Consider the following 24,940-nt stretch of genomic DNA (forward strand, 5'->3'; position numbering starts at 1 on the left):
GACAGGGGCACAGGCCAGGTGGGGCACAGGCTTGTGATATGGGGATGGGGGGGCACAGGACGGGGGCACAGGCTGGGGGGATGGGGCCGGGGGGGCACTGGCCAGGGGGGGCACAGGGCAGGGGGGTGGGGATGGGGGCACAGGCCACGGGGGTCAGAGGCCGGGTGGGTGGGGCGGGGAGAGGGCACAGGCCAGGGGGTGGGGCGGGGATGGGGGCACAGGCCGGGGGGCTGGGCACAGGCCGGGGGGGGCGGGGCGGGGACAGGGGCACAGGCCGGGTGGGGCACAGGCTGGGGATATGGGGATGGGGAGGCACAGGACGGGGGCACAGGATGGGGGGATAGGGCTGGGGGGGGGCACAGGCCGGGGGGGCACAGGATGGGCCGTGTGTCCCGGGCTGGGCTGTGTCTGAGCTTTGTGCGCAGAGCCAGCAGCTCCTGACTCATCCCTCAAAGCAGCCAAAGCATCACCGGCCCCCCAGCCCGGCTCAGGGGGACCGACGCTGCCCGTTCTCACGTGGCGCCCGCGTGGGGCAGCCGGCGGCTGCGGGGCACCCATGGAGCTGGCCCCGTCACACGGAAATAACCCCCGGGTCTGGGGGGCTCTGGCTGGGGGGAGCGACGTGAGGTCAGGTGTGGGAACGGAACAACGTGCCCCCCTGCCCAGACGATGGGGGTCCTGGCACAAGGCCAACCAAGGCCCCCACCCCACAGAGCCCCCCGTGCCACCCGGCCTGCCCAGGAGTCTCCCGGCTCCCCACAGAGCAGCACCCGGTCCCCCTCTGCGCGGCCCAGCGGGTGGGGGCCCGGCACTGGGGCCAGGCCCCAGGCCAGGCGCTGGCTGAAGGTGACCCCGGGCAGCAGGACCGAGAATGCAGCCGGGTGAGCTCATGACAAAGGCTCCCGGGTCGCGTGGGCTGGGCACGTGTCAGCTCCCGGGGGCCTGGGGGCGGAGGAGCAGCAGTGCATAAACCACGGGAGCCCCGGAGCCCCCCACCGCGGCGTGAGCTCGCACGGGGCCCCAGGCGGCTCCAGGGCACAGCCAGCGTCCCTGCCCGGGAGAGGAGCCACTGGCCTGGGCACCCATGGAGCAGGGCGTGAAGTGGGCCACAGAGCTGGTTGACCAGAAGCTGGAGGAGCAGGAGGTGAGACCCTGGGTGAGTGAGCTAGAGGGGAAAGGGGGCCCGGAGCGGGGCTGGGCTGCGGGTGACGGGGGTGCCTGGAGTGGGGCTGGGCTCCAGGGGCCAGGCTCTCCGCAGGGCTGCATTACCATTGGTTGCCTACACCTGAACCTGCGCCCATCACCATGGGCTCAGGGCGCCACAGTTCGGTAACCGCCCAGACTCACCAACCTGGGGAAACGCACGTCTCAGTCTGCGCTGGCCCCATGCCTGGGCCCCAGCTCGGCGGGCAGCCAGGGGCCGGGCACCCCGTGGCAGGGCTGATGCTGGGTGCGTGCCATGCGGTGGGCAGGGAGGCCTTAAGGCTCTGCCCCAGGTAGGCCATTTGGACGCTCTTGAAACGGGCGGGTGTGGGGTACAGGGCACCAGCATGGGGTGTGGGGTGCAGTGCGTGGGGAGTCAGTCCCATGGCAAGTGCAGGCATGGGGTTGCCCCTGCTCAGGGTGGGCGCCAGGCCTGGGGGATCCTGGGAGGGGTCCTCGGGGAGATGAGCCTTTGGGGCTGGCCACAGGGAGTGAGCAGACCCAGATCAATGAGGCGTGTCCATGAGGGCCCATGGGGATGCCAGCACCACCTCCTGGTCTGTTATGGGGCCAGATCTGGGGGCCCCTGAGGGGCAGGGCTGGAAGTGCCCAGCGATTAAGCCCTTGGCAACTCAGGCTAAACCCCTTGCACGTGCAGTGCCCATGTGGGTACCGGGGCTGTGGCGGGAGGGGGCCTGGGCCGAATGCCAAGCGAGGCAGGGGACGGACTCCTGAGGGGGGCGGGGGGGCAGGCCAGGGCCTGGCTCTCACCTGCCGGCCTCTCTGCTTGGCTTCACAGCGGCGCAAGAGCCAGGCCCCCGAGATGCTGCCAGTGGTGGCAAGAATGGACACGCCGGAGCTGGAGGACGAGAAGCGCCGCGGCCCCGTTCACTGGGGCATCGAGGGTCTCAAGGTACGTGGGCCTGGCCTGCCCTGCCGGGGGCATCACCCCCCCAACGGCACAGCGAGCCCTGCAGCCCCCCACACCCTGTCTGGCTTGCACTGTTAACCCTTCCCTGGCCCAGCCCTGCCCGTCTGACTGTGCCAGGAAGGTGCAGGGCTGGGCACTGAGAGGTTACACTGGCTGCGGCCCCCACCACACACTGTACCTGCGCTGGCACTGGGGGTCAGCAGGGAACTGGCCCCTCGTCTGGGCTCGTCACCTCCCCCTGGGCATCCGTGTCCGGAGCTGCAGGCTGGGTCCAGGCCAGATGGAGCCGAAGTGGTACAGAGGGGGAACCTACGGCATTCAGGAGGCTAGTCCCCAGCCAGAGGGCCCAGCCAGCGGCATGTCGGTCTGGCAGTGGGGCAAGGGCCGGCCGGACCCGGGGGCATGCTGGCAGTGCTGCTTGGGAGGCCCTGCCCCTGCACTGGGGCCGTGTGGCAGCCCCTGTGCGTGCAGAGCCCCACCGGGACCCCAGCACAGGAGCGGGCTGGACTGGGCTGTTCTATGCTGATGCCCCCAACAGGCCTGGCTGGCTGGGGCTGGTCTCTGCACCTTGAATCCATTCCCCACCCCCCATGGGTGTGGGGCACAGGGCAGCACCAAGCCCCTGGCTCACTGCCCTCGGGGTGCTGGGCAGGGACCCCCTCGGCAGCCTGCCAGACACCTGGCCCAGGCCAGCTGTTAAACACAGATGGCAGCACTGCCCCACGTGGCTTCCCTCTGCTGGGACTGGGGTCGGGCAGCCTGTGTTGGGGGTGGTTGGCCGTTGGGGGCTGGGAAGTCTGTGATGGTGCGGGTGTCGCCTGGTTTGGGGGCTGGAGCAGGCATTCTGGGAGGGGTCAGGGCTGAGGGACTGATGAGGGGCCAGAGGTTGGGTGTCACGGGCTCACAGGTCGTGCCCACTCTTGGCCCCATGCGGTCCGTGGGGGGTGCCCCTTTCAGTGAGACAGCCCTTCTCGGGGGTCCACTCTCTCTCGGGGTTAAGCCCTTTTGCCTCCTGGATCCACACCTCTCGGAACTTTAGCACCCCTGTCTCTGCCGTGGGCCCCTTCTGGGAGTCCCCTTGCTCTGGACCCCTGGGGCCTCCACTCCCCAAAGTGGATGATGCCCCCTGTTCTCTACTCTGGAGCGACTCTCAGCCAGCGTAAAACAGGAGGTTTGTTGAGCGTTGAACACAGCCCAGGAACTCTCTGGGCCTCAGGCCTGGCCTCCCCCAGTACAGCACATCCAAGTCTCCCTGCACCCAGGGGGGCTCTGCCTGCCCCCTCCCTCCAGCCCAGAGCCCCCCTGCTTCCCAGCTGGGCATCTGATGTCACCGGCCCAAAGCCCCCCTCTGTCCATTGTCTTCTCTCCAGGTAAACAGGGTCGCCTGAGCCCCCTCTCCTCTCGTCTGCCCTCTTGCCCCTCTGGCTAGAACTGGCAGGTCAGGTCCCGGGGGTCCTCTCTTCACAGCCCTTGTTCTCCCGCTGGCTGGAACCAGCTGCCACTGAGCTGAGTCCCCAGGTCGCCAGTAGCTGGGGTCTCCATGCTCCAGGCCATCGGCTGGGGTCCTCAGTTCCCTGGCCGGTCCTCTGTGACTACAAACTCCCTCTCCCATCCCCTCACTAAACCAGTAACACCCAGGGACACTGCATCCCACCCCCTCTGCATGCAAACCCAGAAAGCCCCCCATACGAAACAAGGAACAACCAAGAAACCCCCCCCCCCATGTCGTTACAGGGTGATTAAGAGGCCAGGGAAGGGCCAGGGAGGAGTCAGGAGATCTGTGGGGGGTGGGTTGGGGGTCAGGATCAGAGGGTTGGGTTGGGGTCAGGACTAGAGTGTCTGTGCGGAGGATTGGGGATCAGGACCAGGGGCCAGGCAGATGGGGGTCAGGACCAGGGGGTCTGTGGGGAGGGTTGGGGGTCAGAACCAGGAGCCAGGTAGATGGGGACCAGGGAGTCTGTGAGGGGGACAGGTTGGGGGTATTTCACATCCTGCTTGTTTAAAGCCAGGGAGCGGGCGCTGCTGGGGAGGGACCCAGGAGTCCGGTGCCCTGGCAGGGCTCTCCCCAGAGGCTCCAGCGTGGCTGTGCCCCGTCTCCGCAGGGCAAGGGGCGGGAGCGGAAGAGCTCGCTGGACCTGCGCCAGGAGATCATCCACGTGGGCGGCATCCAGTACCTCTTCGAGCTGCGCAAGATGCGCCGGAAGCGCAGGGTGGAGAAGGCAGCGCCGGAGCCCGAGCCGGAGCCCGAGGAGATTGTAAGGGGGGGAGGGCAGGGTCCCGGGAGGATGTGGATCTGTGTCAGCCGGGCTGGGGGGCCAGCAGATCCCTGTTGTTGACCAAGATGGTGGCCACCCCACAGAAAAGCCCCCTCCCAGTCAGAGAACCTCTGGGGTAGGGGCGAGGGCCACGGAGCTGGCGTCCTCCCCTGTGGGGCAGGGGCTCTGGGGCCAGGTTCGTGGAGCTCCCCACAAGGGGCACACAGACCCCTTGAGCTGCTGTCCCATCCACCCCGCAGGTGGGCCCTGTGGAAGAGGAGACGTTCCTGAGGGCAGCTGTGCAGGGCAAGATCCGTGTCATTGAGACGTTCCTGGGGGACGGGGGCTCCCCTGACACCTGTGACGAGGTAACGCCCCCCCCAGCAAACCTGTGCAAGCAGGCTCCAGCAAGCGGGCAGTGCCCAGCCCAGGCCCCTCCACCCCCACAGCCAGCCCAGCCCCCCAACAGACCCCTTGGGAATCCAGTGCTGGAGTCGAGAACGCTGGGTCCCTGAGGACTATGGAAATTGGGGGGCCCCAATCTGGCCTAATTCCCCCTTGATGAAGGGCTGTCAAGTCCAAACCAGAGTTGTGCTGTGACCCAGTGTGCCAGGTCGCAACGCCACTCGCCCAAATCCGGTGATCGGGGGGGGCCTTGAGGTGGGGGCCCTGTGCCAGTGCACTGAGGGCACGCTGGTTAATCTGGGTCTGTTGGCACCTAGATACTAGGGGATCAAGCCTTCCCCAGATGGAATGGGGAGGCATCTCCCAGGCATCTCCCAGAGAAAGCCATCCTCCCTGGGGACGGTGCCTCGCCCAGCCGACCCCGGACATGCCAGGAACAGGGCAGAGGGCTCTCGGAACCCTGCTGGCCTGTCCCAAACACCGAGCAGGCCGGGTCTCTGGGGCGAGATCCGTGGCTTGCCCTTGGGAGGGCTGGTGGCTGTGGCTGCCCAGGGTGGTGCAGCAGTGCTGGCTGGGAGTCCTTTTGACGCCTACGTCTTTACCGCCTCCTGCCCCAGTTCCACCGGACGGCCCTGCACCGCGCCTCGCTGGAAGGACACATGGAGATCCTGGAGAGGCTGCTGGACCACGGCGCCACTGTGGATTTCCAAGACCGGGTGAGACAGGCGCTCTCCCTGCCCGCGAAGCACCGGGACTGGCACCGGCTCTGCACTCTGGCCAATCCATCCAGGATCAGGGGGCATCAGAGGAGCTGCAGTGGGGCGGAGGATGTGGGGCAGCCGGACAGACCCAGCCACTGCAGCCCAGGGGAGCCCTTCCTGGGGGCAAGCTGCTCCACGCTGCTACTGCACGACATACACCCTTTCCTCTGCACAGCTGGTGCAGGGATCATGGGAGATGTGGTGACGCCAACCCCGGCTGTTCACACCTAGACTCAGACCCCGAACCAGCGTGCGAGGCCGACCCTGGGCTGCTGCCCATGCACAGCCTGCCCCACTACAGGGACTTCCCCAGCCGCTGGAGGGGATGGAGCATCCAGCCCCCTACCCCACATTCCCCAGTGCAGTGCGGCTGCTCCTGCAGCTCCAGGGGATGGGCACGCTGCGCCCCCCAGGGGGGAGGAGAGCAGGGAGCGGACTGGCCCACTGCTCACAGGATGTGGGGGAGTGGAGATACCCTGAGTTGGGGGCAGCACCAGGCTTTTCCCAGTGGGGGGGCTATGGTGGGCCAGACATAAAATTGGGGAGGCTGTGCGCCCCCTCCCCATGAGGCCCACCCCCGCCCCCTGGGCAGGTTGGAGGCCGGAAGCCGGAGCCGGGCAGTAAGAGCTGCCTGGGTGGAGGGACCCGGCTCCGGGACCGGCAGAGCTCTGGAGGAGCAGCGACTGCGGAGGGCGGGGTCCAGGAGCCCAGGCTGGAGCGGGTCAGCCCAGGCCACTCTGGGGAGCCCTGGACCCTCCAGTCGCCCTGGGCGCTGCACCCCACGGGCAGGGGCACGGGCAGGGGCTGCTCTCTGGCTCCGGGGGGGGTGAGCGCCACCTGCCTCGTGCAGCAGCCCTGATTGGCTGCTCTTCACCGGGAGGCGGGGCAGTGTGGCAGGCAGCCAATCAGAGGGTTTCCCCGGGCTGGCAGAGGGACTGGAGGGTGGGCAGTGAGGGGCGCAGGGTGGGGAGCCTGGGGGGGGTGTTGCTGCTGCCATCCTGACCGGAGTCTCTTGGTGGTGCAGCTGGACTGCACGGCTGTGCACTGGGCCTGCCGGGGGGGGCACCTGGATGCCGTGAAGCTTCTGCAGGACCGGGGTGCTGACCTCAACCTGAAAGATAAGGTGGGGGTTGGGGGGCCATGGCAGCACTGGTGGAGGGGGAGCTATGGCTGTCATAGAGCAGTGGCAGGAGCCAGGAGGGTAGTGGTGGAGGGGGACTGTGTGGCCGCACGTATCGGGGGGCAGGGCTGAGGTGGGTGAATGGGGGGGCAGGGCTGTGGCTGTGGGGGGCAGTGGGTGTGGGGTGCGATCAGGGCTGTGGTGGGTGGGTAGAGTTGAGGGAGAAGTAAGGGGGCAGGGCTGAGGTGGGTGGATGTGGGGTGGGGGCAGGGTTGTGGCAGGTGGGTAGGGGTGGGGGGCGGGGCTATGTGGGTGGGGTGGGGGATAGGGCAGAGTTGGGGGGTAGCAATGAGGCTACAGCATTTGGCTGTCTGGATTAATTATTTTAAACCAGCGGGGAGCTAATGGCAGGTGCCCCCCCTTTGCCGTACTCAGCTCATGAGCACTCCCCTGCATGTGGCGACCCGAACTGGGCAGACTGATATCGTGGAGCATCTGATCAACACAGGGGTGGACGTCAACTCCCGGGACAGGGTAAGAGCCCCAAGCAGCAGCGCTTGTACCCACGGGTGTCTGACACCCCCAGCACCAGTAGCTGGTATGCATCCCCCCAGCCCCCTGTGACTGGGGTTTCTAGAGTAGCCCACATTGAGAATACCTAAGTCAGGGCAGGCTGCAAAAGGGGAGCAGATTCCCCCCAAACAGGTGGTTCACACCAAAGTTAGATTCACCAACCAGTCCCAGACTGTGCTCCTGAACCCCCCCACTGGTTATCAAGAAGCTGAAAAAAGAAATCACCCAGGACCCTTTATTGCATTCCAGTTCTCTGGCTCCCAATCAGCAACCTGGTTCAGTAAAGTGAAAAATTACTTAGAAACTCTGAATCCGATGAAGTGAGCTGTAGCTCATGAAAGCTTATGCTCAAATAAATTTGTTAGTCTCTAAGGTGCCACAAGTCCTCCTGTTCTTTTTGCGGATACAGACTAACACGGCTGTACTCTGAAACCTTAGAAACTCTGCTTACTTAAACAAAATGTCCTTCTGAACCCAGAAGGGCCAGCCGCGTTCCCAGAGCAACACTGGTTTGGATCTGACCCACAATCCCATGCTACCAGCCAAGCCTTTAAACCTAAAACTAAAGGTTTATTACAAATGAAAAGAACGGGAAAAGAGTTGTTCAACGGTCAAAGCACTCAGATCCATACGTATGACTTCAGAGTCCATAGATCGGGTTCTTAGCAGCCTTGGTGAGTTTGCTGGCTTGTACAGTCCCTCTGGAACACACCCAGAGCTTGGATGGCTCAGTCAGTCCTTTGATCAGAGCCTCAATTTGTAGAGAAGTTGCTCCAGAGGTCGGAAGCAGAATTGAAGACAAAATGGAGAAGATGCAGCTGCCTTTTATGTCCTTTGCCATGTGGCTTGTACATCCTTTGTCCCAGACACAAGCTCACAGCACATGGGCATGGAAAAGCTCTTGGAGTCCCCTGTGCACAGGCATGTCCCTACCTGTCCTGCTGGCTCATAGTGTAGCCCCTGGCTTCTCTCAATGGGCTCATTGTTCAGCAGATTGCTCTTGATGGGCCATCCAGCAGGCTGGATAGTGCTAATGCCAGTCTGGCTGGGGGTGTCAGCCAGGCCCAGCACAGGTTGGAGATACAGATATAGCACACGCTTATAACTCACAGTACAAAGGTGATACCAACATGTAAACAGGTTTATCATGCTTAGTGAATCATAGAACTGGAAAAAAGAAAAGGAGGACTTGTGGCACCTTAGAGACTAACAAATTTATTAGAGCATAAGCTACAGCTCACTTCAGCTAATGCATCCGATGAAGTGAGCTGTAGCTCACGAAAGCTTATGCTCTAATAAATGTGTTAGTCTCTAAGGTGCCACAAGTCCTCCTTTTCTTTTTGCGAATACAGACTAACATGGCTGCTACTCTGAAACCTGTCATAGAACTGGAAGGGACCTTGAGAGGTCATCTGGTCCAGTCCTCTGCACTCGTGGCAGGACTAATTATCTAGACCATTCCTGACAGGTGTTTGTCCAGCCTGCTCTTAAAAATGTCAACTGATGGAGATTCCACATGTGACAAAGCGGGACTGTTATTAATGTTTCCTCTGAATAGTGTGGGGGTGCCTCAGTTTTCCCTAGGCAGTTCTTAAGTCTCTAGGGGGTGGGATAAGGGTGTATGATCGTTACAGAGCCCTAGAGGGCAGGTGTGTGCAGGGGTCTGGACACAGAGAATGGCCGACACCTTGTCTCCTGGCAAGTGATGGCCTGGACCCTTCCCCCCTGCACGGTGAGAGCTAAAGGGTTGGAGAACAAAGGAATCCAGTGACCTCCTGGCCCGGGAAAGGGACAAAGCCCCGAGGAGGAGGGGCTGGAGGGTGAGTCAGTTTGGGGCTGGCTGGGGACATGGAGTGAAGTGCAGACATGGTTGTCTGGCTCACTGCCCCCCAGAATGGACCCAGCTGAGGGGTCCTGTTCTCTGCACCTACAAGCTCTGTGTTAGACCATGTTCCTGTCGTCTAATAAACCTTCTGTGTTATTGGCTGGCTGAGAGTCCCGTCTGACTGCGGAGTTGGGGGGCAGGACCCTCTGGCTTCCCCAGGACCCCGCCTGGGCGGACTCGCTGTGGGAAGCGCACGGTGGGGCAGGGGATGCTGAATGCTCCGAGGTCAGACCCAGGAAGGGGGGAGCCGGGTGAGCTGTGTGTCCTGCAGACAGGCTGCTCCCAGAGAGGAGACTTCCCCAGAGTCCTGCCTGGCTTCGTAGGGAGTAGCTCCAGAGCATCGCCCGGGACTCGGTGACACCACAACCTCCCTAGGCAATTTATCCTAGTGCTTAACCCCTGACAGTTAGGAACTTTTTCCTAATGTCCAACCTAAACCTCCCTTGCCGCAATTTAAGCCCATTGCTTCTTGCCCTATGCTCAGGGGTTAAGGAGAACAATTTTTCTTCCTCCTCCTTGTAACAACTTTTTACATACTTGAAAACAGTTCTCATCTCCCCTCTCAGTCTTCTCTTCTGCAGACTAAACAAACCCATTTTTTTCCATCTTCCCTCATAGGTCATGTTTTCTAGACATTTAATCATTTTTGTTGCTCTTCTCTGGACCCTTTCCAGTTTGTCCACATCTTTTCTGAAATGTGGTGCCCAGAACTGGACACAATACTCCAGTTGAGGCCAAATAGCACAGAGTAGAAGAACTACTGCTCATGTGTTGCTTGCAACATTCCTGCTAAGACATCCCAGAGTGATGTTTGCTTTTTTTGCAACAGCATTACACTGTTGACTCATAGTTAGCTTGTGGACCCCCAGATCCCTTTCCACAATACTCCTTCCTAGGCAGTCATTTCTTATTTTGTATGTGTGCAACTGATTGTTCCTGTCTGAGTGGAGTACTTTGCATTTGTCCTTATTAAATTTCATCCTATTTACTTCAGACCATTCCTCCAGTTTGTCCAGATCATTTTGAATTTTAATCCTATCCTCCAAAGCACTTGCAACCCCTCCCAGCTTAGTATCATCCACAAACTTTATAAGTGTACTCTATATTGATGAAGATATTGACAGAACTGGACCCAGAACCGATCCCTGTGGGACCGCACTTGTTATGCCCTTCCAGCATGAATGTGAACCATGGATAACTAATCTCTGGGAACAGTTTTCCAACCAGTTATGCACCCACCTTATAGTAGCTCTGTCAAGGTTCCTTCCCCACTCTGAACTCTAGGGTACAGATGTGGGGACCAGCATGAGAGACCCCCTAAGCTTATTCTTACCAGCTTAAGTTAAATGCTGCCACCACCAAAGTGTTAAACAAAGAACAGGGAAAGAGCCCATTTGGAGACGTCTTCCCCCAAAATATCCCCCCAAGCCCTACATCCCTTTTCCTGGGGAAGGCTTGATAAAAATCCTCACCAATTTGCATAGGTGAACACAGACCCAAACCCTTGGATCTTAAGAACAATGAAAAAGCAATCAGGTTCTTAAAAGAAGAATTTTAATTAAAGAAGAAATAACAGAATCACCTCTGAAAAATCAGGATGGTAAATACCTTACAGGGTAATCAGATTCAAAACATAGAGAATCCCTCTAGGCAAAACCTTAAGTTACAAAAAGACACAAAAACAGGAATCTACATCCCATTCAGCACAGCTTATTTTATCAGCCATTTAAGCCAAATCATGCATCCGATGAAGTGAGCTGTAGCTCACGCAAGCTTATGCTCCAATAAATTTATTAGTCTCTAAGGTGCCACAAGTACTCCTTTTCTTTTTGCAAATACAGACTAACACGGCTGCTATTCTTAAGCAAAACAGAATCTAATGCATCTCTAACTAGATTGCTTACTAACTCTTTACAGGAGCTCTGACCTGCATTCCTGCTCTGGCCCGGCAAAAGCATCACACAGACAGACAGACCCTTTGTTTCCCCCGCCTCCACCTTGGAAAGTAACTTGTCTCCTCATTGGTCATTTTGGGTCAGGTGCCAGCGAGGTTATCCTAGCTTCTTAACCCTTTCAGGTGAAAGGGATTTGCCTCTGGGCAGGAGGGATTTTATAGCACCGTGGACAGAAAGGTGGTTCCCTTCCCTTTATATTTATGACAGACCTAGTTTCCACTTTTTGTAGGACTCTTATTTTTGAGTTTTAGATCATGAAGATCTCCTGGTTAAGGCAGGGTGGTCTCTGGCCAGACTTCCTGTCTTTCCTACTCAGTGGGATAGTTTGCTCTTGTGCCCTTAATAATGTCTCTTTGAAAAACTGCCAACAGTCTTCTATTGTTTTTCCCCCTACACTTGCTTCCCCTGGGATCTGACCTACAACTCCCTGAGTTTGCTAAGTCTGCCTTCTTGACATCCATGGTCTTTACTGTGCTGTTCTCCCTCCTACCATTCCTCAGAATCATGAACTCATCACTTCATGATCACTTTCACCCAAGCTGCCTTCCCCTTTCAAATTCTCAACCAGTTCCTCCCTATTTGTCAAAATCAAATCTAGAACAGCCTCTCCCCTAGTAGCTGTCTCCATCTTCTGAAATAAAAAATTGTCTCCAATGCATTCCAAGAACTTGTTGGAGATTCTGTGCCCCGCTGTGTTGTTTTCCCAGCAGATGTCTGGGTGTTGAAGTCCCCCATCGTCACCAAGTCCTGAGCTTTGGATGATTTTGTGAGTTGTTTAAAAAAAGCTACACCCACCTCTTCTTCCTGGCTAGGTGTCTGTAGTAGACCCCGACCATGACATCACCCTTGGTTTTTACCCCTTTTATCCTTACCCAGAGCCTCTCAACAAGTCTGTCTCCTATTCCCCTCTCAACCTCAGTCGAAGCGTCTATGTTTCTAATATACACGGCAACACCTCCTCCCTTTTCCCGGCCTGTCCTTCCTCAGCAAGCTGTACCCTTCTATTCCAATAGTCCAGTCATGTGTATTATCCCACCAAGTCTCCGTGATGCCAGTTATGGCATAGTTGTGTTTATTTACTAGCATTTCGAATTCTTCCTGCTTATTTCCCATACTTCTTGCATTAGTATACAGACATCTCAGATACTGATTTGATTTTTGCCCCCAAGTTCTGTCTTGTCTCTCCTTTATCCCTGCTATAACAACCCATGCTCCACCCAAATTGAGAACCTTCTCCCAGGTCTCCATGTTCTTCATGTACCTGTGGGCTTTGGTCACCTGCCCCTTTCAAACTTAATTTAAAGCCCTCCTCACTAGGTTAGCCAGACTGTAGCCAAAAATGCTCTTCCCCTTCCTTGATGGGGTCTGCCTCTCTCTGCTTAGCATCCTTCTTCCTGGAACAGCATCCTGTGGTCAAGGAAGCCGAAGCCCTGCTGGTGACACCATCCTCACAGCCTGGCATTCACCTCCAGGATGCATCTGTCTCTACCTGGGCCCCTACCCTTGATTGGAAGGGTCAAAGAGAACAGCAGCTGCGCTCCCAACTCCTTCATCCTTACTCCCAGAGCCCTGTAGTCACTTCTGATCTGCTGAGGGTCAAACCTCGTAGTATCATTAGTGCCCACAGGGATTAGTGCCCAGCATGGGGTAGTAGTCAGAGGGACGGATGATCCTTGACAATCCCTCTGTAACGTCTCGGATACGTGCCCCTGGCAGGCAGCATACCTCCCAGGATGCCATGTCAGGGCGACAGATGGGTGCCTCCGTCCCCATCAGAAGAAAGGCTCCAATCACCCCTACCCTACATTTCCTCCTGGGAGTGGTGGCTGTGATCCTCCCAGCCGTGGGGGTACATGGCTCCTCCTCCTCCACCTTTGGGGGTGATTCCTCATCACTCATTGCCAGGGCAGCATATCGGTTTTCCATCACCATGGTGGGTGGGTTGGGAGTCGGGATGTGGCACAGCCTGCTGCCAGAAGTCACCAGCAGCCAGTGTCCTCCCTGTGACAGAGCCATATCCTCCTCCCCCGATGGCGTGCGCAGTCCTCTCTAGCTGGATAGCGTCCTCAGCCATGGAAGCCTCCATATGAAAACTGTCAATGAATTCCTTGTGGGCACGGATGCTCCTCAGTCTAGCCACCTCCTCCTGTAGATCTCCCACCTGCTTCCTGAGAGATTCCACCAGCAGGCACCTTTCACACCGGATGGTCCCCCCAGCATGGCTTTCTGAGAGTGGGAAACGCCCACCATAGTCTCTGCAAGTCCACACCAGGATCTGGGTAGAGGCGTCCATGGTTAGGTTCGCTGTATGGATACAGACGCAGGTGGAGGAGACAGGAGGAGCGTTGGCACTGGCGTTGGCCCTTCCTAACCATAGTGACTATATTACGTCGCCCTCCCACAAACTTCTGTTTGCGGTCCCCTGTTTCCATGCTTTTCTCACTGCATGGCAGATTTGGTATAGGATTCATTGCAGTGTTGTAATATTGGTATGGATAACGTTATAAATGGTCACCCCTGTTCCATCCAGCATCACATCCTCCCACACATACACCCCACCCCCCAAGCTGTGCTGACCCCGTGCAGACTGGGTGCTGCTGTCCTTGGGGATCCCAGCCCCGCCATTCTCTCGCTCGCTGTCCCATGGCGCTGGGTATGGGGCGGGAGCCATGTGCTCAGGGCTCTGCGTTCCTGCCCCAGGCCGGACTGGACTCCATTTGGGGGAGGGGAGCCGCACTATTCCCACGGTGGGGCTGCAGGATGGGGGTTCCCTGTGATGCCCGTGTGCTCTGTCCCTTGCAGGAGGGGGACAGCGCGCTGCATGATGCCGTGCGGCTCAACCGCTACAAGATCATTAAGATGCTGATCCTGTACGGGGCGGACATGATGGCCCAGAACCTGGTGAGTAGCTCCCCCTGCTGCTGCCTGGGCTGGAGGGGGCGGGGAGGGGGCAGCCCCAAGTGGTGGGATCACATAGCGCAGATAAGAGCTTCTGTCGCCAGTGGAGGGGCTCTCCTTCTTGGGGGGCAGAGCCCTGGCACTGGGAGAAGGGGCTCACCGGATGTGCCATACAGCAGCTGTCTGCAGTTCATGGAGGGGTGGCAGGTCACAGCACCTCCCGCACATCCCAGCCCCAGCTGGGCTGCTCCTTGTTGTTGCCGTCACATGGGGCAGGAGGTACTGGCTCATCTCACCCTCTGTCCCCTCCCTCCCCCCACAGGCAGGAAAGACCCCCACGGATCTGGTGCAGCTCTGGCAGGCAGACACCCGGCAGGCGCTGGAGACGCAGGAGCCTGGCGAGTTGGAGGCCTCGGCGTGAGGGCGGAAGGGTGCCGGGCTGGGGATGGGGACGTGACCCATTGCACGACTCCCAGCTGTGTAATCTAGGAATAAAACCCAGTGAACGAGAGTCAGCATCTGGAGTGAGCATGGGGCACGTGGGCTGCAGGGGTAGGTGTTACCTGGCTGGTTCTGTGTCGTCCCTCGGGAGTGGGGAGGGCGGTGCCTGGCTGGGCCCGTGTCGTCCCTTGAGGAAAGGGATGCTGGGCAGAGCTGCACCATTTTCTGTCTGGATTCTTTTTCCTTGTGTTAATCCCATCCGAAGGGGGCAGCCCTATGCATCCTGCCCCCACAGTGCTCAATTCAGTGCCAGATCTTCCGTTGCTGTGACATGCCAGGCACAATCCAGACCAGTGAGTACCTGGGTCACCCCAACCCTATAACTTGGGGGGCCCTTTGCACAAACAGCCCCAGCCTGCAAGGCACGCGCAGCCACGTCTGTGTGTGCTGTGGCCAGCCAGCCGTCCCTTGGCTCCTGCCAGCCTTGGTTATACCGCTGGGTGACCCCCAGCACACCCCAGTCGTAGCTTTCCCCCTGGAAGCATATGTCCTGGACTGCCTAGCCCTCTCCTGGCCAATGCAGGTTTATATAAAGTCCATTACTTAACTTGCCACCCCAGATGGAGATTCCCAGACACTTCAATTTAAACACACAGGATTCGGTAAAACAAGAGTGAGCTGTTACGTGTGTACATGACATGAGGCATAAAAGTCAAAGACGGTTCCAGGAAAATAAAATTAAAAGGCTCCTGGTGCCTAACTTAACAAACTCTGTCATGTACAAGCAAAGTGTCTCACCACATGCTCTCTGCGGTCTCACAGACCAACCCCTAGGTCTAGGTCAGGACCCCTCCTCCCAGAATCCAGTGAAGGTTTCTCTGTTGCTTTAGGTGCAGAGAATGGCTGGGTAGGGAGCCAGAAGGGTGCCATGGGGTGTCTGCCCCTCCTTTGTACAGCTTGTCCCCCTTTCGAAAAACATTTCCAGCTCGGCACCGGAAGACAAAAAGTCTATGGGGAAGGATGTTCCCTGCTGCGTTTTTCTCGCCTGTTGGCGCTTCCTTTGGTTCCCTTCCTGCTCACTTAAATGCAAATGAAGCAGAGGCCACGCTCCTTCATTTGAGCCAGGCCCGCTCAGTTTGGAACGTGTGTTAACACCCCCAGTGGAGTCTTAGAACTTCACAATCAATGTTGCCACACATATTTCACCAGGACACTAATGACCAGCACAGGATGAGTTTTCAGACAACACTGCACAAAGCATACCTGTACAAAGATCATTCCAATAGTGTCCAGGGGTGGACATAAGGTATGTCCTGTCACAAGCACCCACGTGCTAATTTGTCTTCCTTTAGGCCATCCCACTGCTCCATCGTGGATCTCCCTGTCTTTTTCCTTCTAATGGACTCTTAGCCAGCTGGCTGTCAGCACAGCGCTGTACATGCCCGGACGTCTCAGCCTGCACTTCGTTTCTTTGTGTTACACTGAGCGTGACTCTAACACACACGTTCCTCAGGCGGGCTCTCTTGCCTACCCACCTTGTCCATCCCAACTGCCGCATTTCCCTGGAACAGAACATTTGTTCATGTTGCTTCTTGGTTGCCCAACACTCAGCTCCATACATTGCAAGTGGGCAGCAGACCACCCTGCTACAGCCTTTCCTTTCAGTCTGACTGGGATCTGTCACGGAGTCCCCAGAATCATAGAATAGAATCATAGAATATCAGGGTTGGAAGGGACCCCAGAAGGTCATCTAGTCCAACCCCCTGCTCAAAGCAGGACCAAGTCCCAGTTAAATCATCCTAGCCAGGGCTTTGTCAAGCCTGACCTTAAAAACCTCTAAGGAAGGAGATTCTACCACCTCCCTAGGTAACGCATTCCAGTGTTTCACCACCCTCTTAGTGAAAAAGTTTTTCCTAATATCCAATCTAAACCTCCCCCATTGCAACTTGAGACCATTACTCCTCGTTCTGTCATCTGCTACCATTGAGAACAGTCTAGAGCCATCCTCTTTGAAACCCCCTTTCAGGTAGTTGAAAGCAGCTATCAAATCCCCCCTCATTCTTCTCTTCTGCAGACTAAACAATCCCAGCTCCCTCAGCCTCTCCTCATAAGTCATGTGCTCTAGACCCCTAATCATTTTTGTTGCCCTTCGCTGTACTCTTTCCAATTTATCCACATCCTTCTTGTAGTGTGGGGCCCAAAACTGGACACAGTACTCCAGATGAGGCCTCACCAGTGTCGAATAGAGGGGAACGATCACGTCCCTCGATCTGCTCGCTATGCCCCTACTTATACATCCCAAAATGCCATTGGCCTTCTTGGCAACAAGGGCACACTGCTGACTCACATCCAGCTTCTCGTCCACTGTCACCCCTAGGTCCTTTTCCGCAGAACTGCTGCCGAGCCATTCGGTCCCTAGTCTGTAGCGGTGCATTGGATTCTTCCATCCTAAGTGCAGGACCCTGCACTTATCCTTATTGAACCTCATTAGATTTCTTTTGGCCCAATCTTCCAATTTGTCTAGGTCCTTCTGTATCCTATCCCTCCCCTCCAGCGTATCTACCACTCCTCCCAGTTTAGTATCATCCGCAAATTTGCTGAGAGTGCAATCCACACCATCCTCCAGATCATTTATGAAGATATTGAACAAAACGGGCCCCAGGACCGACCCCTGGGGCACTCCACTTGACACCGGCTGCCAACTAGACATGGAGCCATTGATCACTACCCGTTGAGCCCGACAATCTAGCCAGCTTTCTACCCACCTTCTAGTGCATTCATCCAGCCCATACTTCCTTAACTTGCTGACAAGAATGCTGTGGGAGACCGTGTCAAAAGCTTTGCTAAAGTCAAGAAACAATACATCCACTGCTTTCCCTTCATCCACAGAACCAGTAATCTCATCATAAAAGGCGATTAGATTAGTCAGGCATGACCTTCCCTTGGTGAATCCATGCTGACTGTTCCTGATCACTTTCCTCTCCTCTAAGTGCTTCAGGATTGATTCTTTGAGGACCTGCTCCATGATTTTTCCAGGGACTGAGGTGAGGCTGACCGGCCTGTAGTTCCCAGGATCCTCCTTCTTCCCTTTTTTAAAGATGGGCACTACATTAGCCTTTTTCCAGTCATCCGGGACTTCCCCCGTTCGCCACGAGTTTTCAAAGATAATGGCCAAGGGCTCTGCAATCACAGCCGCCAATTCCCTCAGCACTCTCGGATGCAATTCGTCCGGCCCCATGGACTTGTGCACGTCCAGCTTTTCTAAATAGTCCCTAACCACCTCTATCTCTACAGAGGGCTGGCCATCTCTTCCCCATTTTGTGATGCCCAGCACAGCAGTCTGGGAGCTGACCTTGTTAGTGAAAACAGAGGCAAAAAAAGCATTGAGTACATTAGCTTTTTCCACATCCTCTGTCACTAGCTTGCCTCCCTCATTCAGTAAGGGGCCCACACTTTCCTTGGCTTTCTTCTTGTTGCCAACATACCTGAAGAAACCCTTCTTGTTACTCTTGACATCTCTTGCTCTTCCAGGCCATGCTCTGGAACTGCTCCCTACGAAGCCAGGCAGGACTCTGGGGAAGTCTCCTCTCTGGGAGCAGCCTGTCTGCAGGACACCCAGCTCACCCGGCTTCCCCCTTCCTGGGTCTGACCTCGGAGCATCCAGCATCCTCTGCCCCTCCGTGCGCTTCCCACAGCCAGTCCGCCCAGGCGGGGTCCTGGGGAAGCCAGAGGGTCCTGCCCCCCAACTCCGCAGTCAGACGGGACTCTCAGCCAGCCAGTAAAACAGAAGATTTCTTAGATGGCAGGAACATGGTCTAACACAGAGCTTGTAGGTGCAGAGAACAGGACCCCTCAGCTGGGTCCATTTTGGGGGGCAGTGAGCCAGACAACCACATCTGCAATTCACTCCATGCCCCCAGCCAGCTCCAAACTGAAACTCTCTCCCGCACCCCCTCCTCTGGGCTTTGTCCCTTTCCCGGGCCAGGAGGCCACCTGATTCCTTTGTTCTCCAACCCTTTAGCTCTCACCTTGCAGGGGGGAAGGGCCAGGCCATCAGTTGCCAGGAAACAGGGTGTCGGCCATTCTCTGTGTCCAGACCCCTGCACACACCGGCCCTCCAGGGCTCTGCAATGGTCATACACCCCTATCCCACCACCTAGATACTTAAGAACTGTCTAGGGGAAACTGAGGCACCCCCACACTATTCAGAGGAAACATTAAGAATAGTCCTGCTTCGTCACATCTCTCCCCCCTTCGAGACCGAACTGAGCGGGTCACTTTAGCCGGTGACCTGGGGAAGTTCGAAGCCACCGACACTCCCATGGATGCCCCAGCATCTCTCCTGTTCCTTGATGGGAGTTACACCAGGCCCTTCCAGTTTCACGCCCTCCCTTAGGTCGGGAGTGGTCAATAGCACTTGCATGCTGCATGTGGGTAGGTTTATGTGGCCTGTGCCCTTTTGCCACCCCAAAACCCCCTGGGGTCAAACTGGGATCGGGTCTTCTCCCAGCGCTCCAGTCGGGGGGGCTGCAATTCGGGCTCTCTTGGTTAAGAGCCCCCATCTTGACCTGGGCCACACACTGTTCACTTACAGAACTAGCATGGAGACATCCCTTTCTCAACAACCTTGTCTCCCCAACAAGCCGGCCAAACACAGCCACTTGGTTATAGGGCTGTTTAACTTTTTTAACAGCTTTCACTTCATCTGAGACCTTCTCAAAGCTATCCACACTGGATCCTTCAACAGGAAAGTCAGTGGATCCATTCACAACCGAAAATTTCTGGCTGTTAGGAACTGAAACTTTCTTGGTTAAATCACTTTCACACCCTTCAGTTGCAGTAAACTGGTTGCAAAGACTCCATGAGGATTCCTTTCCCTAGGGGCTTTTCTATGCAACAATTCACCCTTCACAGAAATTCTGCCCTTACCCTCTTCATCTAGGGCTTGCTCTAGAGAAACACTTTCCTGAGCAACAACAAACTCTTTCTGGGTCTCACTTACATCCAGAATCACCTCTGGCCCATCAGGCTGATTCCTACACAATCCCCTTTCACGCAAACTCACAGACTTCCTAGAGAAAAGGTTGGAAGCCTTCTCCTTCCCTTTGCCACACACAAGTTCAGGAATCTTTTCCTGCTTGCTACAGTTTCCACACCCTCAGTAGGTAACACAATCAAATCACCTTTCTGCTCTCCTTGTGCCCTGGCTAGGATCTCACCCTGATTAGACAGAGTTGCTACACCCTTTCCCAACAACACACTAGCAACAGGCAAAATACAAGCACCAGAATTGTCTGGTCTCTGGGATTTTACATAGACACTAACTGGATGCGACCTAGTTACAGGGCCATTCTCCTGAGCAGACACAAACTTAGGACCATTCCCTTCCTGGGCTTTAGCTGAATCCAGAACCAACTCTGAGACAACTGCACTATTCTCACCATCACAGGCTGAAAGGCCCCTTCTGTCTGCTCCACAGACAAAGAAGAGCCGGAGACACTTTCTCCTTTCCCAGACCCACAGCTCAGGATCTCAATCCCCTGGTCCCAGCACACAGGGCTGTTCACAGACAACTGCTTGGAGACCGGGGTAGCTCCCTCCATAGGCAAGTCAATACCCCTGACAGACACAGGCATGTTTCCTTCCCTGTCCCAATTCTCCACTCAGCTAACAGGTAAGGTCCAGGGACACTCGTCTTCCGCTCTCCTCGCCTTCCCACCCTGCTGACTAGACACAGCCATCAGCTCACAAGGCTGCCTAGGCTCATCCAGACTTTCCTTACCAAGCACCTTGCCACTCCCCACAGATCCCCTGCCCTGCCTGTGTCTCCCCCCTCAGCTGGGATCTCAGCTCCCCCTTCGCTCAGCGCTGCCCTTGCTGTCCCAGTGGGGGTAGGTAGCGAGCTCGCTGCTTTCCTCACTGCATCAGAGCCAGCGTGAGCCCCCTCTCCAGTGTGCAAGGGGGCGGGGAGCATCTCTCTGTCCCACCCAGCCCCAGAGGTCTGGTTACAGGCAGGCAGGTATCCTGAGCCTAGCAGCTCCTCCCCGCTGCCAGCCAGGTCATCTGCATTTTCACTGACCATTTCCCTCTCCGCCGATTGGTTCCCTGGATTCAAATTCAAACCCTCGGCCGTTACAGGAGCAGGGCCTGGATCCTGTCCCAAAGAGACACAGTCACCCCACAGCAGGGTCTCGCAGCTGGTATCCTGGAGAACCCCAACGACCAGCCAGCCTGACCCCTCCTGGGTCTGCACAGGGGTCTGGGCCATAGGCAGGGCGAGGGGCTTCATCCCCGGGACCCTCACTCAGCTCACACAGCCCCTCAGCATCTGAGGCTGCACCACCAGGGGCCTGACACCAGTTCTCTCTGTCCCAGGATCTCGCCACCCCACGAATGTCTCCCCATTGACCATCACCTTCCGCTCCCACTGGGGGTCTGAGGGGCTTGACCCCAGGAAACTCCACACAGACATATAGGTTGGGGTCAGGAGTGGGAGCCTGTCCACCTCCACACCCATCTGGCTGACGGAGTCTATGGCCCTGGGACCCAGCAAGGGAGCTAGATACCGGGGCTTTTCCGCAGGGTCCCCCTGGTTCAAATCGCCAGCCTGCTCAAAGGCAGTGAGGTGGCATCCACATCCCCCCCCCTTAACTGGGGCAACAATTTCGTCTCGAGGTTTCCTGCAGAACTGGCACCCCGGGGTCTATCCCCACTCACCCCTGGGAGGTCCCCTCTGCCTCTCCGCTCCACCATCGCCAGCTCATGCTGCTGCTGTGTCTGCAGCTCTTTCTCAGGCTCTCACTGTCTCTCACAGTCCTCTTGCTCCCTCGGACTCAGCTCCAATCCCGTCCGTCTCCGATCCCCAATGGGGAACCCGATCGTGAAGACCCCCGTCTGGTCGGGGACAGGAGTCTTGGGGATGCCTGGCTACCACTCCAGCTGCTCCAAGATCCTGCTATAGCCCCATTTGGGGTCAGGAATCTGCTCCTCAGAGTGATCATCCTCCTCCAGCTGCACGATTAACTGGGCTTTGGTGAACTTTCCAATGCGCAACCCTCTCTTTCTGCACAGGGTTACAATGTCCTTCTTACGGAGACGGTGACAGGCCTTCACTCCGCTCTTCCCAAGTTGTTGTGGACTCACAGGCCTGTGTGCTCCCAGCTCCCCACGGTTTCCAGGGAGAACCCCTAGTGTGCCAGCCCTTCTCCAGGTCACCACCTCTTTGCCAGGGTCGAGCTGAACTGCTCACTGCAATCCCCAGGGGGACCCCATTACTGCACAGTCCTTCCTGCTGGTCACACACTCCCAGGGGTTAACCACCCCCCAAAACCACTCCTCTCTGAGCCTTCAGCATGCCTGGTCCTCGTCAATCCCTCTTCGTTTTACTGCTCCCCAGTCACTTACTGCAGGAAGCGCCATCCACAGGGTGCAACCACTGCCACCAGTTGTCACGGAGTCCCCGGGCGATGCTCTGGAGCTGCTCCCTATGAAACCAGGCAGGACTCTGGGGAAGTCTCCTCTCTGGGAGCAGCCTGTCTGCAGGGCAAGAAACTCACATGGCTTCCACCTTCCTGGGTCTGACCTCGGAGCATTCAGCATCCTCTGCCCCTCCATGTGCTTCCCAGAGCGAGTCCACCCAGATGGGGTCCTGGGGAAGCCAGAGGGTCCTGCCCCCCAACTTTGCAGTCAGACGTGACTCTCACCTTGCAGCGGGGAAGGGCCCAGGCCATCAGTTGCCAGGAGACAGAGCGTTGGCCATTTATGTATCCTGGGCCTTTGCTCTGCAACAATTACAACCCCTTATCCCACCCCCTAGAGACTTAAGAAATGCCTAGGGGAAACTGAGGCACCCCTATAGTATTCAGAGGAAATGTTAAGAACAGTCCCACTTCGTCACCGATGATTACTGAAAATCTCATCATATAAAAGAAAAGGTTTTCCAATCCCAAAGGATTAATAATAATAAACAATAAAGAATAAATGGACACAAATCAGACGTCAAGAATTATAACATTCAAAAACCAGTTGGAGAACACTTCAATCTCTCCAGTCACACGATTACAGACCTGAGAGTGGCTATTCTTCAACAACAAAACTTTAAAAACAGACTCCAACGAGAGACTGCTGAATTGGAATTAATTTGAAAACTGGACACCATTACATTAGGCTTGAATAGAGACTGGGAGTGGATGGGTCATTACACAAAGTAAAACTATTTCCCCATGTGATTTTCCCCCCACCCCCGCCCCCCACTGTTCCTCTGATGTTCTTGTCAACTGCTGGAAATGGCCTACCTTGATTATCACCACTAAAGGTTTTCCTCCTCCCTCCCCCCCCCCCCACTGGTAATAGCTCATCTTAAATGATCACTCTTCTTACAGTTTTCAGAGTAGCAGCCGTGTTAGTCTGTATTCGCAAAAAGAAAAGGAGTACTTGTGGCACCTTAGAGACTAACAAATTTATTTGAGCATAAGCTTTCGTGAGTTACAGCTCACTTCATCGGATGCATTCATTGCTGTAGCTCACGAAAGCTTATGCTCAAATAAATTTGTTAGTCTCTAAGGTGCCACAAGTACTCCTTTTCTTTTTGCGAATACAGACTAACACGGCTGCTACTCTGAAACCATTTTTTTATTGCATTTGTTGCCCATTTCACAACTTTGATGCATGATTTACATGCATGATTGTCCCCTGTCACAGAAGATGATAAATGTGCATGCTAGGATCTGTAAATCTGTATTTATTCATGCCATATATAAGCAAATAAAAAAAAATTCTTTTCCTCTAAGCTTATAGAAATGTTTACATTTGAAGAATAACTTGAAATGTGCTAACATCAACACTTGAAACATTTGACTTCAAACATTCAATTTCCCCTTTTATCACTAACCACAAAAGCAGCCCCCCAAGCCTGGCACGCCCCCAGCTCAGCGCCCCTCCAAGCCCGGCACCCCTCCAAGCCTGGTACCCTAGGCTGACCTCTGGGTCAGCTGCTCCTAAAGCCAGGGCTGGTCTAGGTAATACTGAGTCCTGCCTCGATGCAGGGGGCTGAAGTAGCTGACCTAGCGAGGTCCCTTCCAGCCCAACATGTCTCTGTGATTCTCTGATTTATGATTTAATCTGAAGCTCACTAACCCCCCTTTCTGTCTATGACAGCAGAGGTGTTAACAGGCCACTTGCATAGTCTCTTACAATATGTGTTAACTACGTATGCAAAACAATCGGTTCCACCTTGTATTTAGCTGTGACGCTCCCTGACTGATCCCTGGCCCCTTCTCTGGGGTACCCCTTCCTCCACAGTCATTGCCCAGTGTGCGCAACTGATCCCTCCTTCCTAACTGCAGCACTTTGCATTTGTCTTTATTGAGTCCCGTCCAGAGTCTTTAGTGAGACCATGGTTTTAGTGGCTAGTACCAGAGGGGCTGAAGGGGCCAGGCTCCATGTTCAAAGGTGCTGAGCCAGTTTCCTTTGAGGAAAAGGGCAGAGAGCTCGGGTATGGCGAGCTCAGCTGGGAAGAGCTCTGTGTATCTGAAAGCTCGTCTCTCTCACCAACAGAAGTTGGTCCAATAAAAGATCTGATCTCACCCCGTGGGCCTTTCTTGTATCTTCCAGCCACATTCTACACCACTTCTCTCTCCCCATGCGAGGCAGGCAGTGAACGGGTCGCAGGATTGAAATGACGCCCTGCTTTGTGATCGCTGTGCATACGTTGACCCCGACTCTCCAGCACATCTTTTCCGGACGATCTTTCTCCTCGCTGCATTGAGTGATCCCGTCCTCAGCCAGCATGCGCCAAAGGGCCTCCTCTGGGCTGCTCCTGGGATTATTTTGGCTGAACTTGTCAATGCTGGTTGTCACGGAGTCACAGGCTGGGGGTGCGCGGCACCGCTCTGAATGAAGTCAGGCAGGGCTCTCGGGCAGTGTGGCTCCCCTCAGGGCACACGCTCACCAGGGCAAGAAGCCCCTGGGCATCAGTGCTTCCTGGGCCTGACCTCGGAGCGTTCAGCCCCGTTCACCCCGTGAGCTCCCTGCAGCGAGTGCCCCTGGACGGGACCCCTGGGGAAGCCTCCCCCGCCCCCAAAGGGCCCTGCCCCCCACTCCGCAGCCAGCCGTGACTCTCCGCCAGCGTGTGACACAGACAGGTTATTAGTTGTCGGGTGCCCAGCGTAGAACAGGGCTTGTAAGCGCAGAAATCGGGACCATTCAGAAAAGTCCATCGTTGCAGGGGGGGATCCAGAGCCCTGGGCCCTCCCCCCGGAGTCCCAAACCAAGAGACTGACTCGCTTCCAGCAGCCCAGCCTCAGACTCGCCCAGCTGTCCCCCCTCCGTCCTTTGTCTCTTTCCCAGGCAAAAGGGCCACCTGGTCTCCACCCCCTCCTTGCTGCAACTTGCACAGGCCTGGCCATCAGTTGTCAGATCATGGAGTACTTCGGCCATTATCTATGTGGAGGCAGCGAGGGGCAGCCACACCTGCCCACTGGGGTCTCAGTAAAAATCACAGCCCCTTGTCCCA

General features: G+C 56.4%; 1 protein-coding gene across 1 annotated transcript; it reads left to right on the plus strand.

Moving 5' to 3' along the window:
* Window positions 1-788: 788 nt before the first annotated feature.
* Window positions 789-15,110, plus strand: ANKRD2 (ankyrin repeat domain 2). The gene is made up of 9 exons (XM_038410429.2): window positions 789-1,144; window positions 2,003-2,116; window positions 4,237-4,389; window positions 4,650-4,757; window positions 5,412-5,510; window positions 6,580-6,678; window positions 7,111-7,209; window positions 13,891-13,989; window positions 14,309-15,110. Exons 1-9 carry the CDS (start codon window positions 1,085-1,087, stop codon window positions 14,405-14,407), a joined length of 930 nt encoding a protein of 309 aa, XP_038266357.1. The 5' UTR covers window positions 789-1,084; the 3' UTR covers window positions 14,408-15,110.
* The last annotated feature ends 9,830 nt before the right edge of the window (window positions 15,111-24,940 follow it).

This window comes from Dermochelys coriacea, chromosome 7, assembly GCF_009764565.3.
Source record: "Dermochelys coriacea isolate rDerCor1 chromosome 7, rDerCor1.pri.v4, whole genome shotgun sequence".
NCBI lineage: Eukaryota > Metazoa > Chordata > Testudines > Dermochelyidae > Dermochelys > Dermochelys coriacea.